Source organism: Oxyura jamaicensis, chromosome 7, assembly GCF_011077185.1.
Source record: "Oxyura jamaicensis isolate SHBP4307 breed ruddy duck chromosome 7, BPBGC_Ojam_1.0, whole genome shotgun sequence".
NCBI classification, from domain to species: Eukaryota; Metazoa; Chordata; class Aves; order Anseriformes; family Anatidae; genus Oxyura; species Oxyura jamaicensis.
The window spans coordinates 8083150-8109465 of NC_048899.1; the positions used below are offsets into that span (position 1 = coordinate 8083150).

The window sequence follows — 26316 nt, forward strand, 5'->3', positions numbered from 1 at the left end:
TTATACCTTTACTTTTTGAAATAGTGGCAATAAATTTAAACAAGCTATAGTAGTAGTAAACACTTGAAGAAAATTCTAACATTTCAGTGATGTTTATAATTGCTAGCTTCCTGTTATTCTTCAAATCTCTCAGATTAGTGATCATTGAGAAACACTGTTTTAATAGCCACAATAAAAGAAACCAAGTCTTAGTGCAGTAGCCTCCTATCTTAAAGTTTATTCCTTTTATAGTAGACAAATAACTTCTTAAAATTTATCAACAAGTGCTAATAAGAGCTCTTGTCAAAATAAGTACCGAGGATCTGTGATACGGTTATATTTATCATGCTACTGCTTTCTACTTTATTGTGTAGGCACCAGCTGTAGGAAGACTCGATTTAGCAGACCCTTAAAAGTGCCATTGTCAGGAGCAGTTTCAAGTTAAAATTTATTGGTAGCACCAGTTCACCAGCTCTTCCAAGTTGCGTGAATACAGTAGCCTTGAATGTGAAGTCAGAACAGTTTTAGGTGCTCTTTTAATTAATTTGTCTTTACTACCTATTGTGTATTATCCTCATGTTTGTTTAAAAAGAAGAAAAAATGAAAACTTGTCAGAGTTATATACTGAATAAGGAGGATTTATATGGCCACAACCTTTGTAGGTGAATTTTATGCTTTTTATTAGCGAGCCAGGCAAGATGTAGTATGCAATAAAAGTTTTATTGTGCTCTCCTGCTATGGCTTTCAACTTCCTTTCCTTATATTTCAGATGTTTGTAAAATAATTATAGCCATGATTAATATAGTAAAACAAGGTGTAAACGTGTTGTGGTACACTCAGTATAGACATGGGAACATTCTGAAATTGAGGTGTTTCAGTACTGAGAATCAGACAACATAGACTACTGAATACTTTACTGGTGGCATTCTTTCTGTTCAGGGGATACACTGAGCATCTTCAGATATTTTTTCTCACAGTCTGCTAGAAAAGGATATGTTATTCCTTCAAGTACAGAAAATATGCACAAGGGGGAATAATTCTGGTTTACCTTATTTTATATTATTTTTCTGTCTTTGTCGCAGAAATTGTCGCAGAAAAGCACTTAATACTAATTCAATAGATACCTGGTTAATACATGGTTCTTTTTGAGGTAAGCTATCTCCATTGCATCAAAGCTGAGCTACTCAGAGTGGGGTATCGGGATTTTCATCATCAAGAAGATGGAAACAGGCACTGACTTGAATCTCTCATAAAAACTTAGTCTGAACCTTCAAATAAACTTAAATAGTGTTGTATGCCATCTTAATAGTTGTCACTTGTCACATTTTTTTTTTACCAGAAATTGTCTGATTCGTGTAAAAACTAACTTGAGGAAAGATAGTTGTGAAATCTCATGTTATAGTTTGCTTTCTTAAATGCTGTAGCTTGACATACTTTGTTTTTGATAGTTGGATGACTAAGATTCATTCATTGTGAGCAATTACAGCCAAGACTCTTCCCATTCTCCTTGGATAAATTTTGCATATGAAGATTTCTTCTGTTCGAATGTCTGGGTTCTTAGTAATCTTCAGCCTGTGTTGAAGGCTGTGATAATGTGGACAAGAACTGAGATGGCGTGTAAAAAGTAAAGCCGTTTTGAGAACTGTCTATTTAATAAGGACTTCCTGAGTAGGATTGCTGATTTCCATGGAACTGCTTTGATATTCAAGAACTAAAATATAGGAAACTAAATATATTGAAATTTGTTTATCTAAAAGAAAATAAAATGCAAAATATATCTTCCAGAGTATAAGCAAAACTGAATTTCCAGGACATTTAAGCAAACAACCCTTAATTTTTTCATCTTTCTAATTTTGCGTAAAAAGATTATTTCAATGGTCTATGAGCGTAGCTGTCATTGATCGGTGCAGTAGTTTTCCAAGTACAGAAATGCAGAGATATTCCAGATTTGGGGTTAGAATCGAGATTACAACACCTCCTTGAAATTATTTAGACAATAACAGAAATCAGAATGTTTTGCTGAGACTTTGACATATACAGTAGCTATGACTCTAAGAAGAATTTCATTTTTATTACTTAGTTCTCATTTCTTAACAAAACGTCTAGTATTTGCTTTAAATTGTATGTATGGATATGCCAGGAGGTGTGATGGTGATTGCTCCTCTTGTGCATGTTGCTGCAGGCTGAGAATGACCTCTATAATTTTCAAATCAGAACTGCTACTGATGCTATAGAGTTGATTAATTTTTGCAGAAGGAAATAGATTGCACCTCCTCTTCCCTCACCGGAGGATTTTGATCCACCAAATTACTGCCTGATGATCCTTGCCTCAGTTAAACTTCCTTTTTTTGAATTTAAAGTAACATTGGTAGATTTTTGCTGGCAGTTACATAGAAAAGCTAGTTCATGTAGACTTGCATTTCTCACATCTGAATACAGAGAAACCTAGAACTAGGTGATGATAATAGAGAGAAGGCCCAGCTGTTATTTCGATAAGCTGATTTGGATATTTCTTGTGTCATTGTCAAGTACACTATGTTCTTCTCAGCCGTGGGATGATTTAGAGCAGTTCCACTTACCTGTTCATTACCTTTGGTATGTTTTGACAAATGAGAATCTCTCGTGTCTTCCTCAAGGAAAATGAAAGCTGCAGACTTGCTTTGAAAAGCCTTGCTTTCAGAAGCAGAAAAAGCAGTCTTCCTGTAAGAATTCAAGACAGGCAAGAAGCTTTCTAGGAGCTTTAAGGGCAAATCGTCTAAATTGCATATCTATTCCCATCAAGACAAGATTTGTGTCTTATTAGGGAGAGCAGAAGCAATGGTCTGAGACTCTGAAGATAGTTGGATTTCTAAGCTCTTGTGAAGAATTCCAGCTTGGTCTGTAGTAAATCACTAAATCCTCACGTGCCCCATGTCCATGAACAGGTTCTTACCTTGAGGGGAAAATAACAAAAAAAATCCTTTCTTAGGGTTTATTTTATGTATCAACCTGTGAGGTATTAGAGCAGGGAATGCTTTTGTGAGTTCAGGAAGCTCTGGTTTCTGCAGGGCTCTCTAGGCAAGTCAAATGAAGCAGTACTTCATCCTTTATTACTTGGGGGTATAGATGGGTTTGCATTATTACCTTTGCCAAGGATCAACCGTTTGTCTTCCCTGGGGCTACAAAACAATTGGGGTTAATGGTATGTACTTCTTCCTGTTAGTGTTCTTGACAGCTATGGAAATGCTTGCATGTAAATGGGGTAAGGGTGCTGGCTAACTTTCTATCAGTGGCTAACAATCTGCTTCACCTGTAACTTAGATAACAAAGATAGTGTAGTATCTAAATGCTGGTCTGGGCAGGTACAGTGCAGTATTTGCTTCCACTTTTGGCAGGTGCTGAGGATGTATGGTTATGGTTCAGAGAGATGCTTTCTAGGACACAATTTTAAAAGTCCCGTTCCTTGCCTTGGATAATGTAGTAATAGGATTTCACTGGCAGGAAGCGCTTTATTTTCTCTTCTATACTGACGTAAGAGAAAAGCTTAATAGCTTTTCATGTTCATCATAGCACCAGAGTCTAGTACTTGCAGATACAAGAGTGAATAAAAACCCAGTATATTGCTTTGGCTCCTTGGTGCTCAGTACATGCATTCCTTGACTTCTGGCATGGACTTCCCTTGCCGATGGTAGCATCAGTCTTTGCAATCAACATGGGAATAAATATGTATTGCAAAGCCTTGTGAGGCAAGAGCTCAGCTTGTGTAATGGATTCTCTGCTACCCTTAGGTTTAGTGACTGAAAATAATAGAATAAGGATTGAACGATGACATTTCTGTCATTGCCAGAATTTGTTGAGAGAGGGGAGCTATCTTTGTTAGCATTCTGAGTATCACGTTTTTATTGTAGGAGCTTTTCAGTATAAAGATACCACATTTATTTCAGTGATAAACATTTGTATCTGGGAAAAAAAATCCATATTGAATTCTGTAATTTGGTAGGAAGCGTGTTTGTATTCCTTTTGAGGAGTTAGGAGCTTGTTGAGCTACCTCTGTACTGAACTATGCCTGACATAAATTGAAGTTCCAATGAAGCTTGGATAAATCTATACAGTAATAATATATTTTGGAAATACTCTGAGAGAACACCTTAAGCTGCCATTGCTTCTAAACTCCTTGGTAGCTCTCTCATGTAGGAAATCACCTCACCAACAGACTTGGTTGTTTGAACTACCTTCCACCTGGTGTGTTCTGGGGAGCCCCTGAAATCAGCACTTCACTTGGCCATGACAGGTGATACCGATCTTCATGCTGTTCAGACCCATAAGTATGAGGCACAGGTATGAATTATTTCTACAACTGAAGCAGAGTCTCGTGCTCTGGTAAAATAAAGGATTATCGCAGCCAAGGAGGTCAAAGCTACAATTTCAGTAATTGACTTAATTGCATTGTTGATGAGGAAAGTGGATAAGTAATTTTTTATTCATTTGTGTTTTGTAAACAATGATAGAAATTCTAATATTTCACATTATGCTCTTCTTTTTTTTTTTTTTTAAACTGTATTTGTGAAATTTACAGCAATATTTCCTGAAATAGGATTCATTTTTTTCTACTTGAAAATGCAAGACTTTTTTAGTGACCTCTATTCAGAGTACCCTAGTTCAGGCTTTCCTAGAATCAATTCCCTCTGTAACGAATAGGTCTGATTACATTTAGTAATTGCTTTAGTTACTGAAAGTGAATGAGACAGCTTACAAAAAGCCTATTGATTCATATGCTTTTTAAAAGTCATAATTCTGGTTGTGCAGACCTAATTCTTGAAAGGTAAAAATTTGTGAAACAAGGACCACATAAAGCTTCCAAAACTTAGTGGCACAAATTGGAATTCTGCTCGTTTTCAGTTAATCTCTTTGCTTCACTCTTTAGCCTGTGTATAGTAAATACTGCAGGCTTATTTTAACCACTCCCAGATTTTGAAAAAGTACGGATTTTTCTTGGGGCTGGCATCAGATCTCTGGGAATATTATTCCTGAAATACACTGCTGGAATGACAATGCAGGATTCCAGTAATATGGAAACATTATGTATTTGTTTCCTAATTTTGAATGTTTCTATTTCTTTGTTTTAGATTAATAGAATAGATTAATAGATTTAGATTAATAGAATAGATTAATCTTTCTTGTCAAAATTGTTCCTACCCATGAGATGCGAACAAATTTGGATTCTGTTATCTTCTGTATGGTTCACATAAAATTTTAAGAGTTGAGGTATTAATTTGGGGTTGATTTCCCATAATTAATACTTGTATTGCTACCTTTAAAAACATTTACAATCCACTCTCACAAGAGGAACTCGAAGGTGGATATGTAACTTATTTAGTCAAATGAAGAAATACAAGTAGTGTGTATGGAATTTTATTTTTTTTTAAATTCGTGATGTGTGCAAATCTACCTAAATCCCACTGATTTTCAGAGCATGTTTGCAAATTATTTTTTTTTTTGGTCCTCTTTGTTTCTTAGTATGCTTCTAAATACACAAAAGTAGAAATATAGGAACTATAGACAGCTAATCTATATCAGAAGGTTGGCAGAAGGCATAGGTGTTTAGTACAAGACATAGATGCCTTGTTAATACTGCACTTGACAAAAAAAAAAAAAAGTAGGATTTTCACCACCAAAGGATGATTTTGATTACTGCTCTGCAGAATCTCCCCAGATTGTGTCTTCCTTTCCACTCAGAAGAATGGCAAGACTAACCAACGTCCTGCGTTAGTCGTCATTCTCAGTCCACGCCATTCCATGGAAATGAAGCCCAGTGTTTCAGCATTATTCATCATTATGGCTTCTTGAAGTTAAAGTTTTGCCCACCTATACAAGTGTATAAAATAATTGCATGGGGACACTAGAGAAGTTTTTTTCTATAAACAAAACTAAATGCATAGTTTCTTAACTTTGAAGGGGAAACAAGCGTAGTTTAGATGGAACAAAACTTACATGTCTGTGACCAAGTATGTGAAGCATGAAACATCTAAAGCTTTGTCAGACCCAGTCTTACTTTCTTGTAAACAAGTAAAAACAGCATCAAAACCCACTAGATATTGGACCGGGTTTATTAGGCTACATATGTGATTGAAGCCACACTGCAAAATATGTTTCAGGTCTTATTTGTAATGGATGCACTTGTACTGATCATTAATTCAGTAGCTAAAATTAATAGTAATTCTGATAATCATTTGAAGAATTTGATTCGGGTTAATAGCATCCTTACAGAACATGTGGTGTAGAAAGCTTCTGAAGTGGGAGACAACATGATAATTCTCTTGATAGTCTGTAATTTTGAAATTTGCTGTACATTTATTCCTTCAAATTAACAGAACTGCTGCCATCAAGTTAAGTGCAAACAAAAAAAAAATAGTGGATATCCCTGCTGTGTGTGCACATACTAGGATTAAAATACATAGATTTTATTCTGTTCTTAATCCTAGTGGTTATGAGCGTTTTAAATAATACGGTAATTTCATTCTTTCTTCTAAAGTTTCTCACAGCAGGATGTCCTGAAAATGTTGTAAGCGTGAAAGATTGTCTTAGTCTTTAGAAAACTTTATAGTCTTTGTAAGTGGTTTTGTAATGACTAGCGTAGCCCTTAAAATATATTGTGTATGGTTACCCTCCTTATGGTCTTTAATGACAGTCTATTTTTAATAAAGCTGTTTAGCTTGGTTAATTAGAGTTGGTAATAAATCTAGTCTGACTAATCTTAAAAAAAAAAAAAAACAAATACAAAATACATGAGATCGCGCAGATTGAAAGTGAGCTTGCAAGAATTAAATATGTATATATACAGTTTGTTGTTTCATCACCTTTATAGTTGTAAGAAGAAAGTATTTTGAAGAATATGTAAGATCTGTCTCTCAGCCCACTCTGGAGTAGCAGATTTTTCTCTTGATATGGAGAACTCATTCACGTTATTTTAAAGCATGTGTTTACCCATTAATAACAACCTGATGCTCAATTTAGATCTCATGCTAATAATGATAAATAGAGTTCTGCTCTGTACCAAAAAGATTCTCTGTCAAGATTTTACATCAGCTGTTTTCAGCAGAGTTGATCTTGTGATGTTAAGAGCTCTGAATACTGCTGCATGCAGTTTACCTGCCTGAAGCCCTGAACAGAAAGTTATTTCAAGCTGATTGTAAATGACAAGTGCAGATGATGTCCAAACTGTCATCTGAAGTCTGTCTTTGACTTGAATGTCAGTACGAAGATCCATTCTCAACGATTTAGGGCCAGTTTCTTTCCGGGGCCCATGCTGGATAACATCCTTGATCCCTGTTTGGGCAAGCTGATGTGTTTCCTTCCTCCTCTTCAGAACCTTCCATGTGCTGTGATCCCTTCTGCCCCTGATCTGGCAGAGCCCGCTCTGACTCCAGGAAATCTGTATTCTTCTTGGTGAAGAGCCTGATGACTTCAGTCTGCTCACGTTGGACTTGAGGGCTGTTTGAGGTGTGTTGTGGAAACCTCAGCCCCCATCTCTGATGGCATGTATACAGAATATCAAGTAAGGTTCTTGGTTCACAGCCAGACTGTTTCCACCATGTCCCAGGGACCAGGTTTTCTGCTCTAAAGCTGGTGCTCTCTAGGAGAAGTTCTGTGGGTCTTATGCTTTAAACTGCTGGAGCTGAAGGAAACTGGTAGTTTAGTATTCTTATTTCTGCTCGGTATATATTTGAAGGATGTGGGCCTTTTTAGCAATCTGGTCCCACAGTCCAGCATCTTAAGCATGATACCCATGAATCTTTGCTGAGCTATCCACTTCAATCAACACCTGATCTTGCCTTTTATTATCTGTTGATGAGGAAGTTTCTCATGATTATTGTCACTTTTACTAAATGAGATAAGTCTGAATGCCATACTCGAAAGATGTCCTATTACACGTAGAGGAAGTTATCTTCAGGGTTCAGTCCAAATTTGTCTTACGTCTAATTAGCTTTATCTGAAATAAAGGAAAAAAAGAAAGCTTTCTCATTTGTTCTTGAAGCCACAGATTTCTAGGACAGGTGCCTCCTTGCACATGCTGAATGGTAGGTCTGTCTTTGTCCTTTCACAATGAGTGAACAAGAGCCTTGAAGAACAGACTCTACTTTGTGTCTGTAGCTGAATATTACAGGGGTAGATTCAATGCAGATGCTGTCTCACTGCTTTGCTGCTCTGGAGAGGCTGTTAAAACCTGGAACTGTCTGATGTAGTGTGTGCTGCTGAACAGCATCAGCAGCTTGTTTGGCTGCTGCTGTCTCCTCTGAGCTGTGGCCTGAAGTTGCAGTGCTCTGTTCAACAAGTGTTCCTGTGCTGGTGAATTCTTTCGGAATGATGCCACTTGTGAAACTGGTCCTTTCTTCCAGTAGAGAAAAGGATCATCTTGTCCACGTAGCAGTGGTCTGTGGGAAATAGTGCCTGGAGTTACTCTCAGTACAGGTCTGCATATATGCATGAAGGAGCAAAAAGGTAATTTACCTGTATCTGCTCTCCTTTGCATTGTATTATTTACATGAACATACGTGGCACCCTTCTCTGTTTCCATCATTTTTCCTTTTAGAAATATAATGGAAACTATTTAGCTGATAATTCAGTGATTGCACTATGAATCCTGCTGCACTGAACATGACCCTGGGACTTTATGCTTTTAATCTCTGGTGTAGGAGATGTATGTAAGATAAAGAGAGGGAAATCAAATACAAATTGAATGACGAGGACAAGGGCAATGGAAGTTCTTCCCTTCAAATTTAGTTGGAGGAGCTTTGGGGATGCCAGTTGATGAAATGAAAAGGTTTCCATAAGTTGGGTTTTTTTGATCATGAGATGGTACAGTGCAGAGTAGATCACAGGATGTTAATTGGTAATTTTATACTTCTTGCTTAACATTTTTTTTTTTTTTTGTTTAAGGAAAAATATTTAGTTTACCTGAAATTTGTTTGGAATTAACTTTTGACACCAGATACTTACTGGAAGCAGAGATTATCCTGAATTGCACAGAGAGGATTTTCTTACAGGGGATTGGTATATTCGTCCAGTATAGGGTACATAAATGACATTTATAATATAAACAGGCCAAGTTTGTTACTTACACCTGTATCATTACACAAACTCTGTTCTGTGTATAAATGACAGCAGAATTTTATTTGCCATTTTAACTCTTACCTCACAACATCCACAGTGCAGAGTTGCTTCTTTCCTGCTACAGTTATGCTGAAGTACGTGGGTGCTTTTTTCTGTTTTGGGGAAGAAGGTGTTTTGCTGGTATAAACAGTGAGCTTATAGGAACATAATTATAACAGAACAAATTAATCAATCTGACAATACTCAATTGTTCACTACAGACACCGGTCTTCGAGATACACCTGCATTCAGCTTTAACAATATATATCAAAATTGATAAAATCAGGTCAATAGAGAATTAAAAATTGATGAAAATAAAGAAGAGTGGAAAAATAAGATAAAATCATGCTTTTATAATAGTAACATAATAAGTAGTACATTTCTTGAATTTATGTAACTTTTCTGATAATTAATAATTTCATTTTTTCTCCAGGATTCTGAGTTTCCTGCAGATACTCATGCAAACCCATTCCTTGCTCGTGCTAAGGAATGTACTCAACCCCTGAAGACTGGAGAGTATAGACTGGGCAACACTCTGAAAGTGCACGACTTAGCAGTGAGCTGGTAGGAACCATTAACAGTACATTAATTTTATTGTTATATGCACGTTGACTTTTATTTTTGAGCAGGCCGTTCATAAGCTTTTGCTTTAAGTAGATTTTCCAAAAAAAACTACTGGCCCCAGTCAGGGGATATTTTCTGAGGAACATGAAAATAGAAGAAATGATGGTGAAATTTAGTGGAAGCACAAATGCATTAAAACACCTGGGCAGAACTGTTTACAGATTGAGATTCATCTTGTATGTAAGAAGGGTGGGATTTGGCTAGCAAATACAAAAATGGGAACCAGGGATGTCTATAAACTCTGGTTCCAGAATGCTGAATTATAATGCTGAATATTTTTGCAATTTGTATTTGATTGCAGTTTATTCCCTTGGGTCAAAAATCAGAAGACGTTAAATTTAGATTAGCTTGAGTGTGCAATAGTCTGTAAGCAATGACATTTCAGGGCTTGCTAGCTGCAGGCTGAGGAAGAATAAACATAAAAGTCTTGGGGGAAAAAAAGTACTAGTATGAAAGATCAGATATTTCTTACTAATTGTCTAGGTATTAATAGATTTTAAAATTTATTTTTAAAAAAATAATTCATTACTTTTGCCATTCAGATAAGCCTCATGTAGCATGATACTGTTCTTACTGCACACTGAGTGCAAGTAGATAACTTCTGAGGGTATCTCCCTGAACAAAAACTATTGTTACATTTACCTTCAGTAGCTTAGTATCTTTTTGCATCTAAGAAACATACTTCCACGTAGTTATGTTTTAAAAGTCTAAAAGCTCAGGCAATTTAATTCTCATGCAGGGTAAAAGTTTGACAATTGACTTACTTGTCAAAAAATTAGCGTCAAGAAATTAAGTATTGCATCATTTAAACAGTACAGAAAATCAGGGCCAAGTAGAGCAGATATAGAAATAGAAAATAGAAAATGTTTTTTGGGTTGGTGGATGTAAGGTAAATCTTGTCTGTGAAAATGGAAACCATCTTTACACATTTTAATAAATATACTCCATTCAGAGATTTTTTTTTTTTTTTTTTTAAACTGAGAGCCCATATTTTGTATTCACTGGACTGTTTTCAGTTTTGCTGGTAGGCTTCTGCTTAGTCTCTCAGATACTTGGTTCTGGTTTCCCATCTGGTTAGTTCTAACCTATACTCTTAAAGTAATATTTTGAATAATTTTCTCTTGTATAGTACATTGGGCAATTAGGAAAGAAATGCATTGCCACTGGGAGGAGGCTGTAGCAATTTCACCCCAAACGTTGGTGGGTTATTGAGCTTATTAGAAGAACAGTAGGTGTAAGAATGGTGTAGGGAACAGTAAGGGGGAAGATTCAGTCGGGAGAAGGAAAACACTTCCACACTTTGCTAGATTTTCAGTGAATCAGGTAGAATAATGATCAAAATAAAATCTTTACAGGTTACTTCGTTACACGACTTACACATATGATAGGCAAGTATAATGTAATTTTCATGCTCATGTCTGTTAAAAGTTTGTTTTTCCCTGCAGTAGAAAGCCAGGTTTGTGCTACAAACTTTTAAATGTTGTTGCAAATTATTTGTGAGTATTAAAATAGATAATATGTAATTGCGTAAAGTGATAACTTGTACGCTAGTCAAGGAAGGACACCTCTAGCTACATTTTGTGGTTACCAAGTACTTGAACAAGAGCAGGTAAGCATAATACGTGTTCACGTAAGAATATTCTTTGTGTTCCCTATCTTTTCTGAAAGATATTCTTATAACTTACTGAAAGCATCTATATCCAGTACTTCTAGTAATTGCTAGAGGAGATGGTCATGTGTAGTGGGAATTCTGAGTGCTTTCTACAGTTAATAAATGGGTATCACACCTTAAGGATACAATATCACTTGAGAAAGTAATGTACTGGTTACAAATAAATTGGATGTCTTTAAACTTATTTGGAAACTCTTTCAAAACTTGCTTCAAGAAACAGCAACTAACTGGGAGAGAAAAAAAAACAGTGGGTATGCGTATTTAATTTCATAAACTAACAAAATGATGTTGACTTTCATGGAAAGATAATGCCTTAAAGAAAGTGAGAGCCTGGGACAGAGCTCTAAAATAAATTGAAATGCTGATTTAAAAAATGTAAAAATATAAATGCATGCAAAGAAAGAAGGAATATTAAAGTGGTCTTGCACGAATGTAAACACTACAAAACAGGGACTATAATTGAATGTTTCATTTGCCTAAAAATCTCTTTATGAGCATGTCTGATTGCAGTGTCTATATGTTTAACTCTGAAAAAGAACATTTGCAATTTCTAGACATTTTAATTAAAAAACTTTCCCTATCTGTATACCACTACTTAAAATCTATCTTCTAAAGTGACTGGAAAGCAAGTTTTTTTTTTTCTTTCTTCTCTTGCTAATGCTAGAGGCTATATTGTAGCCTGGTTTGTTCAAGGTAGGTCATTTTTGACAGTCTCCCCTCTGGAGTATTTTTTAACACCTTCCCCAATTTCAAACAATTTGACAGAGAAATAAAAGACTCCGAGTACTAGATTCCTGTGTGTTTGGAGAAAACAAATCTCTCTGTTGAAGAAAAGGATGCTTTTAGTACACCACTGGCTGCAGATAGCTAAGAATTCAAAGAGGGGAGAGAAGATGTGAATGCTGTGTTTTTGGGAACAGCTTCAAATGGAGCTCATACCTTATTAGATGCTATAGAATCCAATCTCGAGGCATACAGCTAATGCACACAGCTTGGGTTATCATTTTTAGTTTGACAGAGCAGCTGTTCAGTCCTGAAGCTGACTTTCCTCAGAAGTCCAAGAGGTTATTAAATGCATAAATCGAGATTTTTCAGAGAAAGATAACTTAGATTAAATTCTCTGTATAGGGAATTAAATGAAAATGGTCCATTTAAAGAAATGCTGAACTCCCACTAAATGCATTTAAAGTAATTATGACTGTCTATTTGATTTTAAAGACAGAAGGTAGAAAACAGTAGCCACTAGATGAGTATTGCTTTTGTAGTTTATAGAATAGGTAGAAAATATCTTGTCAACTTAGGAGGAGACCAGATTTATTTTTTTGATTTTTTTTTTTTGACCAGAACTAATATCTAATAAAGACAGAACAGAATCTGTTTTGTATTTGTATTACTAGGATCCTTTACATTTCTGTAGCACCAGCAAATAGAAATGCAGACTTCTTGCATGCCTTCCAGCTGATGTAGATGAGTTCTGCAGACCTTCATCAGTATTCAGTGAAACTTGTATTTGTGTAGGAAAAAGAAATCCCTTGGGAAACCGTGTTTGCTTTCTGCCAAACTGAACGTGTTTCCCACTTCTAAAATCTTCACATAGGTACTCTCCTCCTGCATTAAGCTCACATTTCTCCAGTGTCCTCGTAAATATCCCAGTAAATCTTACTCTGCCTACAAGGAGCACTGTAAGATCTATAATGCATAAATGATCTTCCCAATCTTACTCGCTTACTGTCCATTTTCTCCTTACCTGCTGTCTGCATCTTTCATGTTACCTCGAGGGGTTTGTATGGCTTTCCAGGGAAGGTACTTCTGCCTCACTATATGCAGTACTACATCTGTCATAGTTTATATTACCTTCACTCGGGAAAAGAAAGATGCCAATGCAATCTTTATTCAGAGTATTTTTAGGGATAGGACCGTGTTGGGAAATAGGAAGATGTCGTATGTTATTTTGGAGAGATGCTCATCTAAAATGCAGCTGAAAAAACTTGCAATAATGGCCCGAGAGTTTAGTGCAATACTATTTTTAACATATAATTTATTTATTTTTTATAGTTAGAAAATAGCCTTTTTTCTCTTGTTGCTTTCTTGCTCAAATCTGAGATCAGGGAATTAGTGTTGTGAAAACACTGGCTATTGGCAGCTTACTTGTGACCTTGTTTAATGCCCCTTAATTCCAGCAGAATGCAATCAAGGGCTCCATCATCTTTTTCCTTTTTGGTTACATTTTTAAGATGTCTCCTCCTCTTCCCTCCCACACATGACACAGAGAGGTTACAATTTTCCATTCAAAGCTTCTTTGAGGTTTATCAGGTATAGCAATTGTCTCAAAAATGACTCTTTCGGTTGTGGTAGAACTCAAAAAGTGTATGGTCTATTTAAAATGTATGCTTTGCTTAGTAAGTATACTTGCACAAATAGAAAATGTATTTATATTATTCTTGTTTACGTCTAACTTTACGTTCCCAAATCCTTTATCCTTGTTTGATATTTTGTAAAAGAAAAAGATAGAAAATAGAAAACGTTCTGCCTAGTCACAGTAAAAATATGAAGCTGGAGATAAGAATAAAGAAAAGCAATACAAAATGTTTAGTGATTATCTAGGCTTTCCTGATGGGCTCAGTAAAAGATAAGTTTTCTGTGTAGACTAATTCATCATTATATCTTATTATTACTAGTTTTCCCCATTTTTTTTATCAGTGGATTCCAGAGAAGATTTTTAGAACTTATCTCCTTGGGAACCATGCAAATTGCCTTGCAGTATAAAATGTGTAGGTGATTATATGAGACTTATTCACAAATTGAAAGTAAACTTAGCCTTGTGGTGCTGTGTGCAAAGTTACGGTGGTAGGACAACAAAAATTGTGAAACCCTGCACCCTTTCCCTTTTAGCTCCTATTACTTTTTCTCCTCATTTACGTACAACTGCATGTGTGCTGATACACACAGATGTGCACACACATGCTTATGGAGGAGTTACCTTTGCAGAAAGAATACTTGGTGAGTGTTAAGAGGAGGAACTTCCTTTTGAAATAGCTTACAGTCCTATGTTTGCTGTAAAATGCGATGGTGCTGGTCTGCATTATTTCTTCAGTTTCAAACTGTAGCAGTGGTAATTTTACAATAGGATAGAGAACCATGCATTTTTTTTGTTTCAGTGAAACTTTGTCTGTGTTCTGCATTAAGTTTCTTTCAGGCATACCTCCTGATTCTGTCCTTTTGTTGGGAAACTTCCAAGTTTTCCATTTTGTTCCCAAACTTCTGTTTTCATAAAGCTGTATGTGGGAGAAGCAGGCCATTAAGGTTTGTTGTGCATAAACACAGTAACAGAAGTAGTACACATCAGTGCATTAGCAAACATCTTGATAGTTTTATTTCTGCTGCCCCTCCCATTTGGAGGGAGCTCAGTCTTAACATTTCAGGATGACTTGAAACATTTTGCTCCGTGATACTCTTCTTTATTGTTATGCCTGTGCGCTTCTGACAGCAGTTAGCTTGACGGTTTGCTGAGACTGCTGCCTGTCATACTGACAAATGTCTCCCTTTTTTCCTGTGTTCCGCCCATTTGTTTCCATCTCTGTTTTCTTACAGAGGGTGAAGTAATGTCATTTTGTTCCATGTCTGCATGATGCCAAGCAAAATAGGGCTCATCTACCAAGAGGTGATCAGTCATACGAATTATATTGTGTCCTCATATAACACGAGCTAGCAAAAAAAGGATTAGAAGTTCAGATTTCATGGGGTGGAGTTTCCTGTCAAAAAGGAGAAATTTAGGTAGTTAGAAGACTCCTTATTTATTTATTATTTAAATCCTCTACTTGTTTCCCTGAAGCATGAGAAAAGAATTTTATTAAATTACATTTTTCCATTAACAGTAAAACGGGTTTTATTAATTGTGCCATCATGTGCTGATTTCTTGCATGAGTAGACACTGTGAATTGGAGATTTGCATTAGCAATATTAGCTGCTGCTTAATTTTCCTATGGAAATGATTCCTGATTTTAGAGGAATATGACATATGATGTAGCTACTGCAGGTGTTTAGCTCCAGCACAGCAGGCTTTGAAGCTTTGCTGCGTGATGACCATGGGGCATTTCTTCCACTCCCTGCCTTCCCACTTCAGTGATTCAGAAGCTACTGTTTTTTCCTGTTTAGTTTGTTTTGTATCTTACTCATTCTTACTTCCAACACAAGCTTCATACTCAAGTCCCATGAATTTTAAAAGTGAGTATGTCTTTTTCTTTTTTTAAAAGCTTTTTCAAAGCTTCATCTGAGTTTAGCTCCAGAATTTATTTTTTTTCTTTTTTACCAAACCAGTCCGGAACCCTGAGCTATGTATGTTTTTCTGGGACTAACCATCCCAGCATGGGATCTTTCATGTTAGCGTGTTCAAAATATTTCCATAATTTGGATGAGACAAATGAGCACTTGTCTAAAAATCTCTTTAGGAGAGAAGGCCCTTCCTTTCAGGCCTTAGACATACCACTAAAACAAATCTATGCCCATGTAATTTTGTACGTAAATAATTTATAATGTTGAACCTTTCAAAGACTTAGGCAAGGAGTTGCTTTGTGTTAGAACCGCAGGTATCCCTTTTCTGTTATTGTTCTCCAAAAGCCAAGGCCTTAATTATTTCTTCAGTTTATACATAAAACAGATTTTTTTTTTTTTTTTTCAAATACGAACAAAGTGAGTCTCACCTGCATGCAGAATTACTCGGTCCCCTGCTGCCTAGGTATGACTTGTATTTATAGAACGCGATATGGGTTGCAAACTGCCTGAACAGTTGCATGCAGAGGTTGGTGGTGAGCAGTACGAAGTCAAGGTGGAGGCCAGTAACTAGTGGTGTGCCCCAGGGAGCAATACTGGCTCTGATCCGGCTCAAATCCTCGTTAAGGTCTGGATGATGGGCAGAGGGCACCCTCAGCAAGTTCCAGATGGCACGAAACCGGGCAGGGTGGCTGGCACCGGAGGGCTGTGCTGCTGTCCACAGGGACCTACTTGGACAGGCTGGAGAAGAAGGCTGGCAGGAACCTCCTGCACTTCAGCAAGGGAAAGTGTCCGTGAAGTTGACAAGGAAATAAAAAGGTGTGTTTCCATTGCAAATAAATGGAGGTTTTGTCCTCCTGCCAAGAACAAGTGACAAAACACCCTGAAGCCACCAAGTGTGGTGGGTACATCTAGCAGCACTCCTGCCTACCCCGTGAGTTGGGAAGGATAGGCTCTATCCTCACGGAAGCAGGTGGGACTGGTGCCAGGCACACGGGCTGGCCATGGAGCCCTTCCCCAGAAACCCGGGTGCCCCCCCATCCATGGTCAGATGGATCAGCCTGGGTGCCAGGGCTCTGAGCAGCCTGGGTGCCTGCAGTCTCAGCAGCCAGCACCCGTACGGGGAGCCAGAAGCTGAGTCAGGGAGTGCCAAGTGCCAGGCTGTGGCGGGCAAGGCAGATTTAATTTAGATCTAACACGCAGTAAAGACAGAGCAGGCATATCTTTGCCTGTGCTTGTGTGGCTCTGACCATCCTGCTCGCTGGGACCTCATGCGCACGCTTATCTCCCCGGCCTTCCTGCGAGGCGCTATTATCCTCCTGTGCAATAATTCCTGCAAGATTACATAAGTGGAAGGCCCTGAAATTAAATTTGTGTCTTCTGAGTCACAGTTCAGTGCTCTAAATTTCTATTTCAGGGTATCACTGTTTTTGATAGAAATTAAGTTCTTAATTTTTTTTTCCACGTTTAGGCCCCCATCACAATGGAGAGATTATTTCCTGGACTTCAGTCTGTTCATTATCACACAATGTCTCTGTAACAGCTTTAGTGCAGCTTACGTGGAAGAAGTACTCGTAGGAAAATGTCAGATGTAGTTTAGCTCCCTGTAATGCGATTTAATAAGGAAAACAAGCGAGCTCTCCGTGAATTATCAGTGAGCGCAGCGCGGATCACACTTGGATAAGCTCGGGAAGGGCTTGGCGGGGCACTGGTATGGATGCCTGGCTCCTGGCTATGACCCTTCAGCCTCATCTGTAGCTCTTTAGATCTAGCACAGTTATACAAGGAGAGAAGTAAAGTTCCCCTTTCTTGCCTCTTCCTCCATTCACCTGGGTAATGTTCCTTCCTGTTCCTCTCTGTAAGTTTTTTGGCTATCCTAGTTTCAAGAAGTCTCTTTGTTTCTTATTAGCTTCGCCTGCAACTTTGGCCACAAGTGATCGCTCCTGCGGGAAGGCCTTGGCCATCACTTTAATGGGCAGCTTGAAACCATAACAGCAATAATTTGAAGTCGTATTGTGTTCTTTATGGCGTGCACATGAAATGAGCCGGGCAGCTTGGTAATTTTGTTAGCGAACAAGCATCTTTATCAGAAAATAGGAAACTTTCAGGGAAGGTCAACAGAGGGAAAGTACATAGTATATTTTTTTACTAGTTACCGTCATAGTTTTTGAGGCAGACTTTGCAGAAAATCCTGGAAGTACTGGTTTATAAAAACATGATTGTAAAAAGAGAGTCTTTACTTTATTGAGGCTCTTGCATATTCTCCATAGACTGGAAGGTATTATGCCTGGTAACTGTCAGCAATTCGAAATTTGGTTTATTGTGTTTTTATTTCCTTATTTATTAGTAGTTTGTGGACATGAATGGGGTTGAATAGATTGGGTCAATCATTTTCAGGTAAGTGTTTAACTTCAAGAAACAGCCAGCCTACGATGAGCCAAATATTTTGAACAACAAATATGCTCATAACTTAGGATTTCATTGAAATATCCTTATTTTGAACAAACATAATTTATAAAATAAATAAAAAAGGAATTCTTTAGCCTTTGTCATATGGAATGAAGCGCTAACTTCTAAGGAAAGTTCTTTTGAAAACAACGATTAAAATTTCTTCTATGATGTGTAAACAAGATACAAGATTAGGATTTCATTGAAGTGAAATATTTTTATGTGCTTGAAAAGAATCTTCATGAGAGAATTCACACTGGGGAAATCTGTGGGGTTTTTTGGTTTGTTTGTTTTTATAAAGCAACAGAACAGAAAATTTAGAACAGAAAAATTAGAAAAATTAACACTCTAGGATTTCAAAAAGGTGAATAATACCTGTCTTGTCACTTCAGTGACTGATACAATTATAGCAGCTATGTTCAAAAAGATCCACAATTAATGTACAATACTAACTTTTCTTGTAAGTTGAAAATCTATTTTGATTTCTATTATATTTTTAGCATCTATTCAGAGCTATTCTTTGTCAAGAAATGTGGGAGTGTTTACCTAAGAACCCTTGTTTTGATTCCAGATTTTAATTTTGTACTTTTCCTAGTATTCGGCAATACATTTCTACATATACATTTCTTTATATGTAGAAATATGTTATGTAGAAATGTATATTTGGAAAAAGTATTTTTTCATAATATTTTAGGTAATCATGTCAGGGCTTTGTTTCTGACTCAGATATTCATATATACAAATAAGCTATACAGTTTGTTTTCTGCGAAAGGAAGGAGCATCGCTGGTGTTTCTGAGAACCAGAGCGTGTTCAATGCATAATACAGTGTGATAAAGAAGGATAAGGAACACAATGAAAATATAATGCCAAATTAAAATTCATATATTCTAAATAGAAGTGACTTACACAAATGCAGTGCTTCAAAGAATAATGCAAAATGTACAAAAATCAGGTGCCGCTCCAAAATAGCGTGAGGCTGCACACGCTGTTTAAGTGAGGACTTCTGTTTGCTAAAACATTTAATGTATTATAATTAATGCCATAAAGCACTTCTCGCTTTCTTTGATGCATCTTCTAGAAATTGTAAATGCATCTAGTAATGCTTCTGATTTTTCCTTGTTCTTGGTGGGACCTATGAAAAGATGCTGTGCATGTGTTAGAATCCTACTGTACTACTTATTCTTTTTCTATTGGCTTAGGTAATGGAAACTGAAATCATCCAGCATTCGTTTTATTACTCGAGTGTAGAATCGCTAAAGATTTTAGATATTTATGTTTACTAATAAACTCTAACACATAGCTACATGTAAAAATGGCAGTTTCATTCCATAGCTCTTCTCTCCTAATAGCTTTGGATTGGGAAAATCACAGAATCACCTAGGTTGGAAGAGACCTCCAAGATCACCAAGTCCAACCTCTGACGCAACGCTAACAAGTCCTCCACTAAACCATATCCCTAAGCTCTACATCTAAACGTCTTTTCAAGACCTCCAGGGATGGTGACACAACCACTTCCCTGGGCAGCCCATTCCAACGCCTAACAACCCCTTTGGTAAAGAAGTTCTTCCTAATATCCAACCTAAACCTCTCCTGGTGTAACTTTAGCCCATTCCCCCCAAAAAAGAAGCAGCCGCACAACCCCTGAGAATTGGCAAGAGCTGTTTATTGCCGGGACATAGAATCATAGAATCATAGAATATCCTGAGTTGGAAGGGACCCTTAAGGATCATCAAGTCCAACTCTTGACACTGCACAGGTCTACCCAAAAGTTCAGACCATGTGACTAAGAGCACAGTCCAATCTCTTCTTAAATTCAGACAGGCTCGGTGCAGTGACAACTTCCCTGGGGAGCCTGTTCCAGTGTGCAGCCACCCTCTCTGTGAAGAACCCCCTCCTGATGTCAAGCCTAAATTTCCCCTGCCTCAGCTTAACCCCGTTCCCGCGGGTCCTGTCACTAGTGTTAATGGAGAAAAGGTCTCCTGTCTCTCGACACCCCCTTACGAGGAAGTTGTAGACTGTGATGAGGTCTCCTCTCAGCCTCCTCTTCTCCAGGCTGAACAGGCCCAGTGACCTCAGCCGTTCTTCGTACATCTTCCCCTCCAGGCCTTTCACCATCTTCGTAGCCCTCCTCTGGACACTCTCCAACAGTTTCATGTCCTTTTTATACTGTGGTGCCCAGAACTGCACACAGTACTCGAGGTGAGGCCGCACCAGCGCAGAGTAGAGCGGGACAATCACCTCCCTTGACCTACTAGCGATGCCGTGCTTGATGCACCCCAGAACACGGTTGGCCCTCCTGGCTGCCAGGGCACGCTGCTGGCTCATATTCAACTTGCTGTCTACCACGACCCCCAGATCCCTCTCTTCTAGGCTGCTCTCCAGCGTCTCATCGCCCAGTCTGTACGTGCAGCCAGGGTTTCCCCGTCCCAGGTGCAGGACCCGGCACTTGCTCTTATTGAACTTCATGCGGTTGGTGATCGCCCAGCTCTCCAACCTATCCAGATCCCTCTGCAAGGCCTTTCCACCCTCATTCGAGTCCACAACTCCTCCAAGTTTGGTGTCATCAGCAAACTTGCTCAAAATACCTTCTATTCCTACATCCAGATCGTTTATAAAAATATTGAAAAGTACCGGCCCTAAAATGGAGCCTTGAGGGACCCCACTGGTGACCGCCCGCCAGCCTGATGCAGCCCCATTTACCATAACCCTTTGGGCCTGCCCGTTAGCCAATTGCTCACCCATTGTATGATGTTTTTATTTAGCTGTATGGTGGACATTTTGTCCAGTAGGATCCTATGGGAAACCGTGTCAAAAGCCTTGCTGAAGTCCAAAAAAATCACATCAGCTGGTTTCCCTTGGTCCACCATACGGGTGATCTTATCATAAAAGGAAATCAGGTTAGTTAGGCAGGACCTACCCTTCACAAACCCATGCTGGCTGGGACCAATGACTGCTTTGTCCCCCAGGTGCGCCTCAATAAGTTCGAGAACCATCTTCTCCATGATTTTACCAGGCACTGACGTGAGACTGACAAGCCTGTAATTGCTAGGGTCTTCTTTCTGACCCTTCTTGAAAATCGGCACAACATTTGCCAGCTTCCAGTCTACCGGGACCTCTCCAAATTCCCAGGATCGTTGAAAAATAATTGAGAGAGGTTCCGCGATGACGTCTGCCAGCTCTTTCAGCACCCGGGGATGAATCCTATCCGGACCCATGGACTTGTAGGGATCCAGGTGGAGTAGCAAATCCCGCACACGTTCAGGGTCAGTTGGGAGTTTGTCATCCCCACCATCCCGGTCCTCCAGCTCGGGGCACCCTGGGTCCCGAAGCCCATCATCGGCAATGAAGACAGAGGCAAAGAAGGCGTTAAGCGTCTCTGCTTTGCCTATGTCATTGTCTGTGAGGAGACCTTCCCTATCAAGGAGCGGCCCTATGTATTCTTTAGTTCTCCTTTTTCCATTCACATATCTAAAAAAACCCTTTTTGTTTTCTCTCACAGACACAGCCAGCTTCAACTCTAGGTGTGCTTTGGCCACACGAACTTTCTCCCTACAAACACGAACAGCATCCCTGTATTCTTTCCATGACACCTGGCCCTCCTTCCAGTAGCGAAACACTCTCTGTTTCTGCCTAATCTCCATTAGAATGTTCCTGGTCAGCCACGCCGGCCTCCTGCCCCGCCTGCCTGACTTGCGATATTTAGGAATTGCCTGATCTTGTGCTTCTAGGAGGCATCGCTTAAAGAATGACCAGCACTGGTGGACATCGAGGCCTTCAAGAGCAGTTTCCCGGGGGACCTTGCTGACTAGTTCCCTGAGCAGCCTGAAGTCCGCTTTCCCCATATCTAGGGATGAGGTTTTGGTGGCACTTTTCCTTCTGTCACCGTAAATTTTGAACTCAACCACTTCATGGTCGCTATGACCAAGGCGGCCACCAATCACCACATCTCCCACCAGACCCTCTCTGTTTTCTAGCAACAGGTCTAGGAGGGCACCTTTCCTAGTTGGCTCCGTTAGCACCTGCACCAAGAAGTTATCATCTAGGTGCTTCATGAACCTCCTGGACTTGCTCGTGTCAGCCGTGTGGCACTCCCAGTTAACGTCCGGCAAGTTGAAGTCCCCCATAAGGACAAGGGGAGTTAATCTCGAGGCCTCTCTTAGTTCTGTAAAGAATGATTTATCGGCGCTATCGTCCTGGCCAGGCGGTCTGTAATAGACTCCCACAACAACATCCCCTTTATTCGTTCGTCCCTTGATCCTTACCCAGAGGCTCTCAACTTTGCCATTGCCGACCTGAAGTTCCACACAGTCCAGCCCCTGCTTCACATACATCGCCACCCCACCACCTCGCCTACCCTGCCTGTCCCTCCTGAAGAGCCTGTAACCATCTATCGCAACACCCCAGTCACAGGACTCATCCCACCAGGTTTCGCTTATGCCGATGATGTCGTAGTTGCGGGACTGGGCCAGGACTTCTAGCTCATCCATTTTATTCCTCATGCTGCGTGCGTTCGTGTAGAAGCACTTCAGGTGCGTCTCCTTACACTCAGCACCTTGTGGATCTGACCGAAGGACCTCACTGGCACACAGCCCCTCTGATTCTAGCGTACCATCCCTTAGGTCTTCACCGGCGTGCCTGGTTTTAGTCCCTTCCCCCTTCGACTCTAGTTTAAAGCCCTATCTATCAGCCCTGCCAACTCCTGACCAAAGATCCTTACCCCTCTCCGAGAGAGGCGCATCCCATCCGGTGCCATCAGGCCCGGTGTAGCATAGACCTTCCCGTGATCAAAGAACCCAAAATTCTGCCGGTCACACCAGTCTCGAAGCCACGAGTTTAGGTGAACAGCACGCCTTTCAGCTTCGATCCCCCCTATCGGAAGGACAGAGGGAAACACAACCTGCGCCCCTGATCCTCTAAGTAGTCGCCCCAAATCCCTAAAGTCTCTTTTGATCGCCTTCGGACTTCTCGTTGCTACTTCATCGCTACCAGCCTGAAAGACCAGTAGCGGGTAGTAGTCAGTGGGCCGTACCAGGCGCTTGACTTTCGTGGCAAAGTCTCTCACCCGAGCCCCAGGGAGGCAACAGACTTCTCTGTGGGTTGGGTCCGGTCGGCATATCGGTCCCTCTGTCCCTTTCAGAAGGGAGCCTCCCATAACAATAGCCCTTCTTTCTTTTTTGAAGGATGATGTGGCAATGCGATGTGTAGGTCGCCTTGTCTTAGGCGCCCCCTCCAACTGGGATGGGTTTTTATCTACTATGTCATTCAGATTGTCTTGTTCTAGTCCTTCATATCGATTATTTAAGGGTAGATGAGAAGGTGAGGTGGGCAGAGAGAGGGCTCGCCTACCACCCCGAATAGGCACCTGCCTCCATTCCCCCCCTTGATCTAGGTCTCCTCCCGCTGCCTGGCTGGAGGAGGGAACCTCCGTCTTCTGCATAACAGGAGACGCCTGTGCTGTGGCAGGCTCGTGAGCCTGCCTCAGAGAGGGTACAGTGCACCTCCACCAGTCAATTTCCATCTCTGATTCCCTGATGATCCTGAGCCTGTTCACCTCCTCCCGGAGCTCCGCTACCTGGCTGAGCAGTTCTTCAACCTGGGCACACCTCCCACAGGCATACCCTCCACTGCTGTCGGAGACCGACAGAAGGCTGGGGCACGCTCTGCAGCCCAGGACCTGGACGGCTGCGTGTTTCCCCGAGCCCTCCATCTGAGTAGCCACACTGGTGACCGTGGCTGGAGATGCCGCACGAGATGCGGAGGCCACGTTTTTCTGCCTGGTTGATACCATGGTCAGGTTCTACGCAAGCAGGTTGCAAGCACCGGAGGGAGAGGCAGCTGCAACAGAGCGACGATGGGCCCCCCGCTCGCCCTGCCCGCGCCAACTGCCTCGCCACGCCCTTCGACGCGCCACGCCCTGTTTGCCCGTCCTGGTCGCTCGCGCTCCCTAGGGGCAACTTTTAAACAGCCTGGGAGGGGGCGCTGCTGGCTCCGCCCGCGCCTCGTCAGCCTCCCTCGCGAGGACTGCCGGGTCCCGGCGGCTCCCCCGAGTGGCCTCGATGCCGGACAAAAAGCCCTGCCCGCCTCGGTCCCCTGCTCTGCTGCAGAACACGTCTGCCCCGGAGCTGATTGCCTTTGCAAAGGCATCTTGCAAGCAAGCCTGCGGGATGTCCGTGGTGTTTGGTGGCTCCAAGCTAGTGCTTGCGATGGAGCCTGAGCAACGAGTAGGGGGCTCACCAGGCACTCCTGTGATGCTGTTGGTGCTCTCGATGACAGACCACAAAGACATGCCGCAGTAGTCCCAGGTCTCTTCTGGCCGAAGTGGATCCACTTCCATCGGTTCCTCCACATCTGGTGGATCCAGCTCCATGGGCTCCACGGTGTTTGGCAGAAGGCTAAGCCAGTCCTTGCGCGGGACTGCCCAAACGGGATAACTTCCATCTGGAATGTTTTCAGGCCAGGGTGCCGAACCAGGGGGTGGTCTTGTTCCGTGGCTCAGTCCCATGCCACTGTTGGCTCGATTTTCATACATGGGTCTGATGGTGCCGTCTGGTTTACAGCCATTACTGGGTCCTGCACTGTGCTCCGGACTACGGGCACGCCTCTGCTCCCCGCGGCTGCCTGCCTGATGCTCCCACCTTTGCCCCATGTCACTGTTGCACCTATGGCCAGGCCCAGGCCCCCTGTCGCTGGGTGTATGAGGGGCCGGCCTGTTCCCCGCATCACTGCAGTGCCAGCGGTACCTCCTGTACCTGTCTGTGGGCTGGGCGCCAGAGGTCCCTCGGGCACTGGTGTCTCTTGTGCCACCAGTGCTATTCCTCCACCCACAACACATCTTCTGGTCAGGTGCATTCCTTGGTGCTTCACCAGACTGCATGGCTGTCCTCACACACCAAGAGGCCTGCCGCTCGCCTTGCTCTCCCAGTCTCCTTCCTGCCACACCAGCAGGCGGTCAGAGGGCTGAGATGCTCAGCGAGTGGTGGGCCAGCTGCAGGGGGCCTGTTTTATAGGGCCTGCGGCAGTGGTGACCACTGTGACCTCAGCAAGCCTCTGTGATGGAGTGGCCTATGCATGGCCAAAGGCGGCTGTGTTGGGAGCGGCCTGGGAGATGTCCTCATGTGGACAAAGAGGACAGCCGGGGGGCCTGAGGGCCCCTTTTCTGGGGCTGGCTCCCCCAAGCCATTTGGCTTGCCTGAGAGAAAGGCTGCCTCTCGGCCACAGGGTCTGCTCTCCACTTCCCATTCTGTGCCCTGGCTTTATTTTTAAAGCTGTTTTTTAGGTCATTTCATTTTATTCTTTACAGAAAAGAACAGAAGCAAGGTGCATCTTCAGCCGTAATTCCTACGTGCGCTTTGTGCTCTGAGTGAAGAATTTCTTCCTCACGTCGCGTCTAATCCAAATCTCCCCTCCATTTGTCATCTAGGTGATTTGTCTTGTGGGATGTTAATATCTGAAGATTAAAAACAAAAACAAAACACCACCAAACATGCTCACCTGGTTTTTTCCATTATTTTAAGTATTCTTAAAGGAGGTTTTCCATTATTAAAATGAATATAGTACTTGAATTATAGTAGCTGCAAGCATCTCTGATGAAAAGCAGGGGAAATATAAGGAATAGAAAGAAAAACAGTATATTTATTTGTGTGTTTGAGTAAATATGTAGCTTGCCAAAAGCCAGAATTACTAGAGGGTGGACAGTCTTGCTGAGTTATTGAATGAAAGTTCATCAGTAGCAAAAAGCAAGAAGGAGAAGTACCTGTAGAAGTACTGAACTAATGGAGTCATTACAAGAATGTTATGCAGTGTACCCTCAGGACATTCACATGATCTTGTGTCATAGAATAATCTTTAAACTGGTATAAAATTGTTGGGATTATTCTCCATAGCCATGCAATTCTGGGGTTTTGCCCGGCACATGGCAGAAGAAAAGGCATGCATGGTCTTAGCCAGTTTTGTAGACTTCTTGTGAAGACCAGAGCTGACAAAGCTCTGTACTTAAAATAATGAGGGATTACCTTATCTTTACGCTTTACGAGATGTTCCTGCCTAAAAGATGAGGTAGGACAGCAGTCCTGTGTGGTTTCAGACTGTAAACTGCCCAGAAGAAACACCTCCAACCTTACAGCTTCACTGCCTTGTCCTCTGCTCTCTTGACCATGTTATCTTGTTATGCCATAGCTCAACTTGTGTAATGTTA

At 41.0% G+C, this 26316-nt stretch overlaps 1 protein-coding gene across 5 annotated transcripts in view; it reads left to right on the forward strand.

Moving 5' to 3' along the window:
* SPAG16 (sperm associated antigen 16) overlaps positions 1-26316 on the forward strand; it is a 398567-nt gene that overhangs the window by 60987 nt on the left and 311264 nt on the right. For all 5 annotated transcript variants that reach the window (XM_035331772.1, XM_035331773.1, XM_035331769.1 and 2 more), the window contains one exon: positions 9542-9672. In XM_035331772.1, the coding sequence (XP_035187663.1) occupies positions 9542-9672 (131 nt within the window). The remainder of the gene's footprint in view (positions 1-9541; positions 9673-26316) is intronic.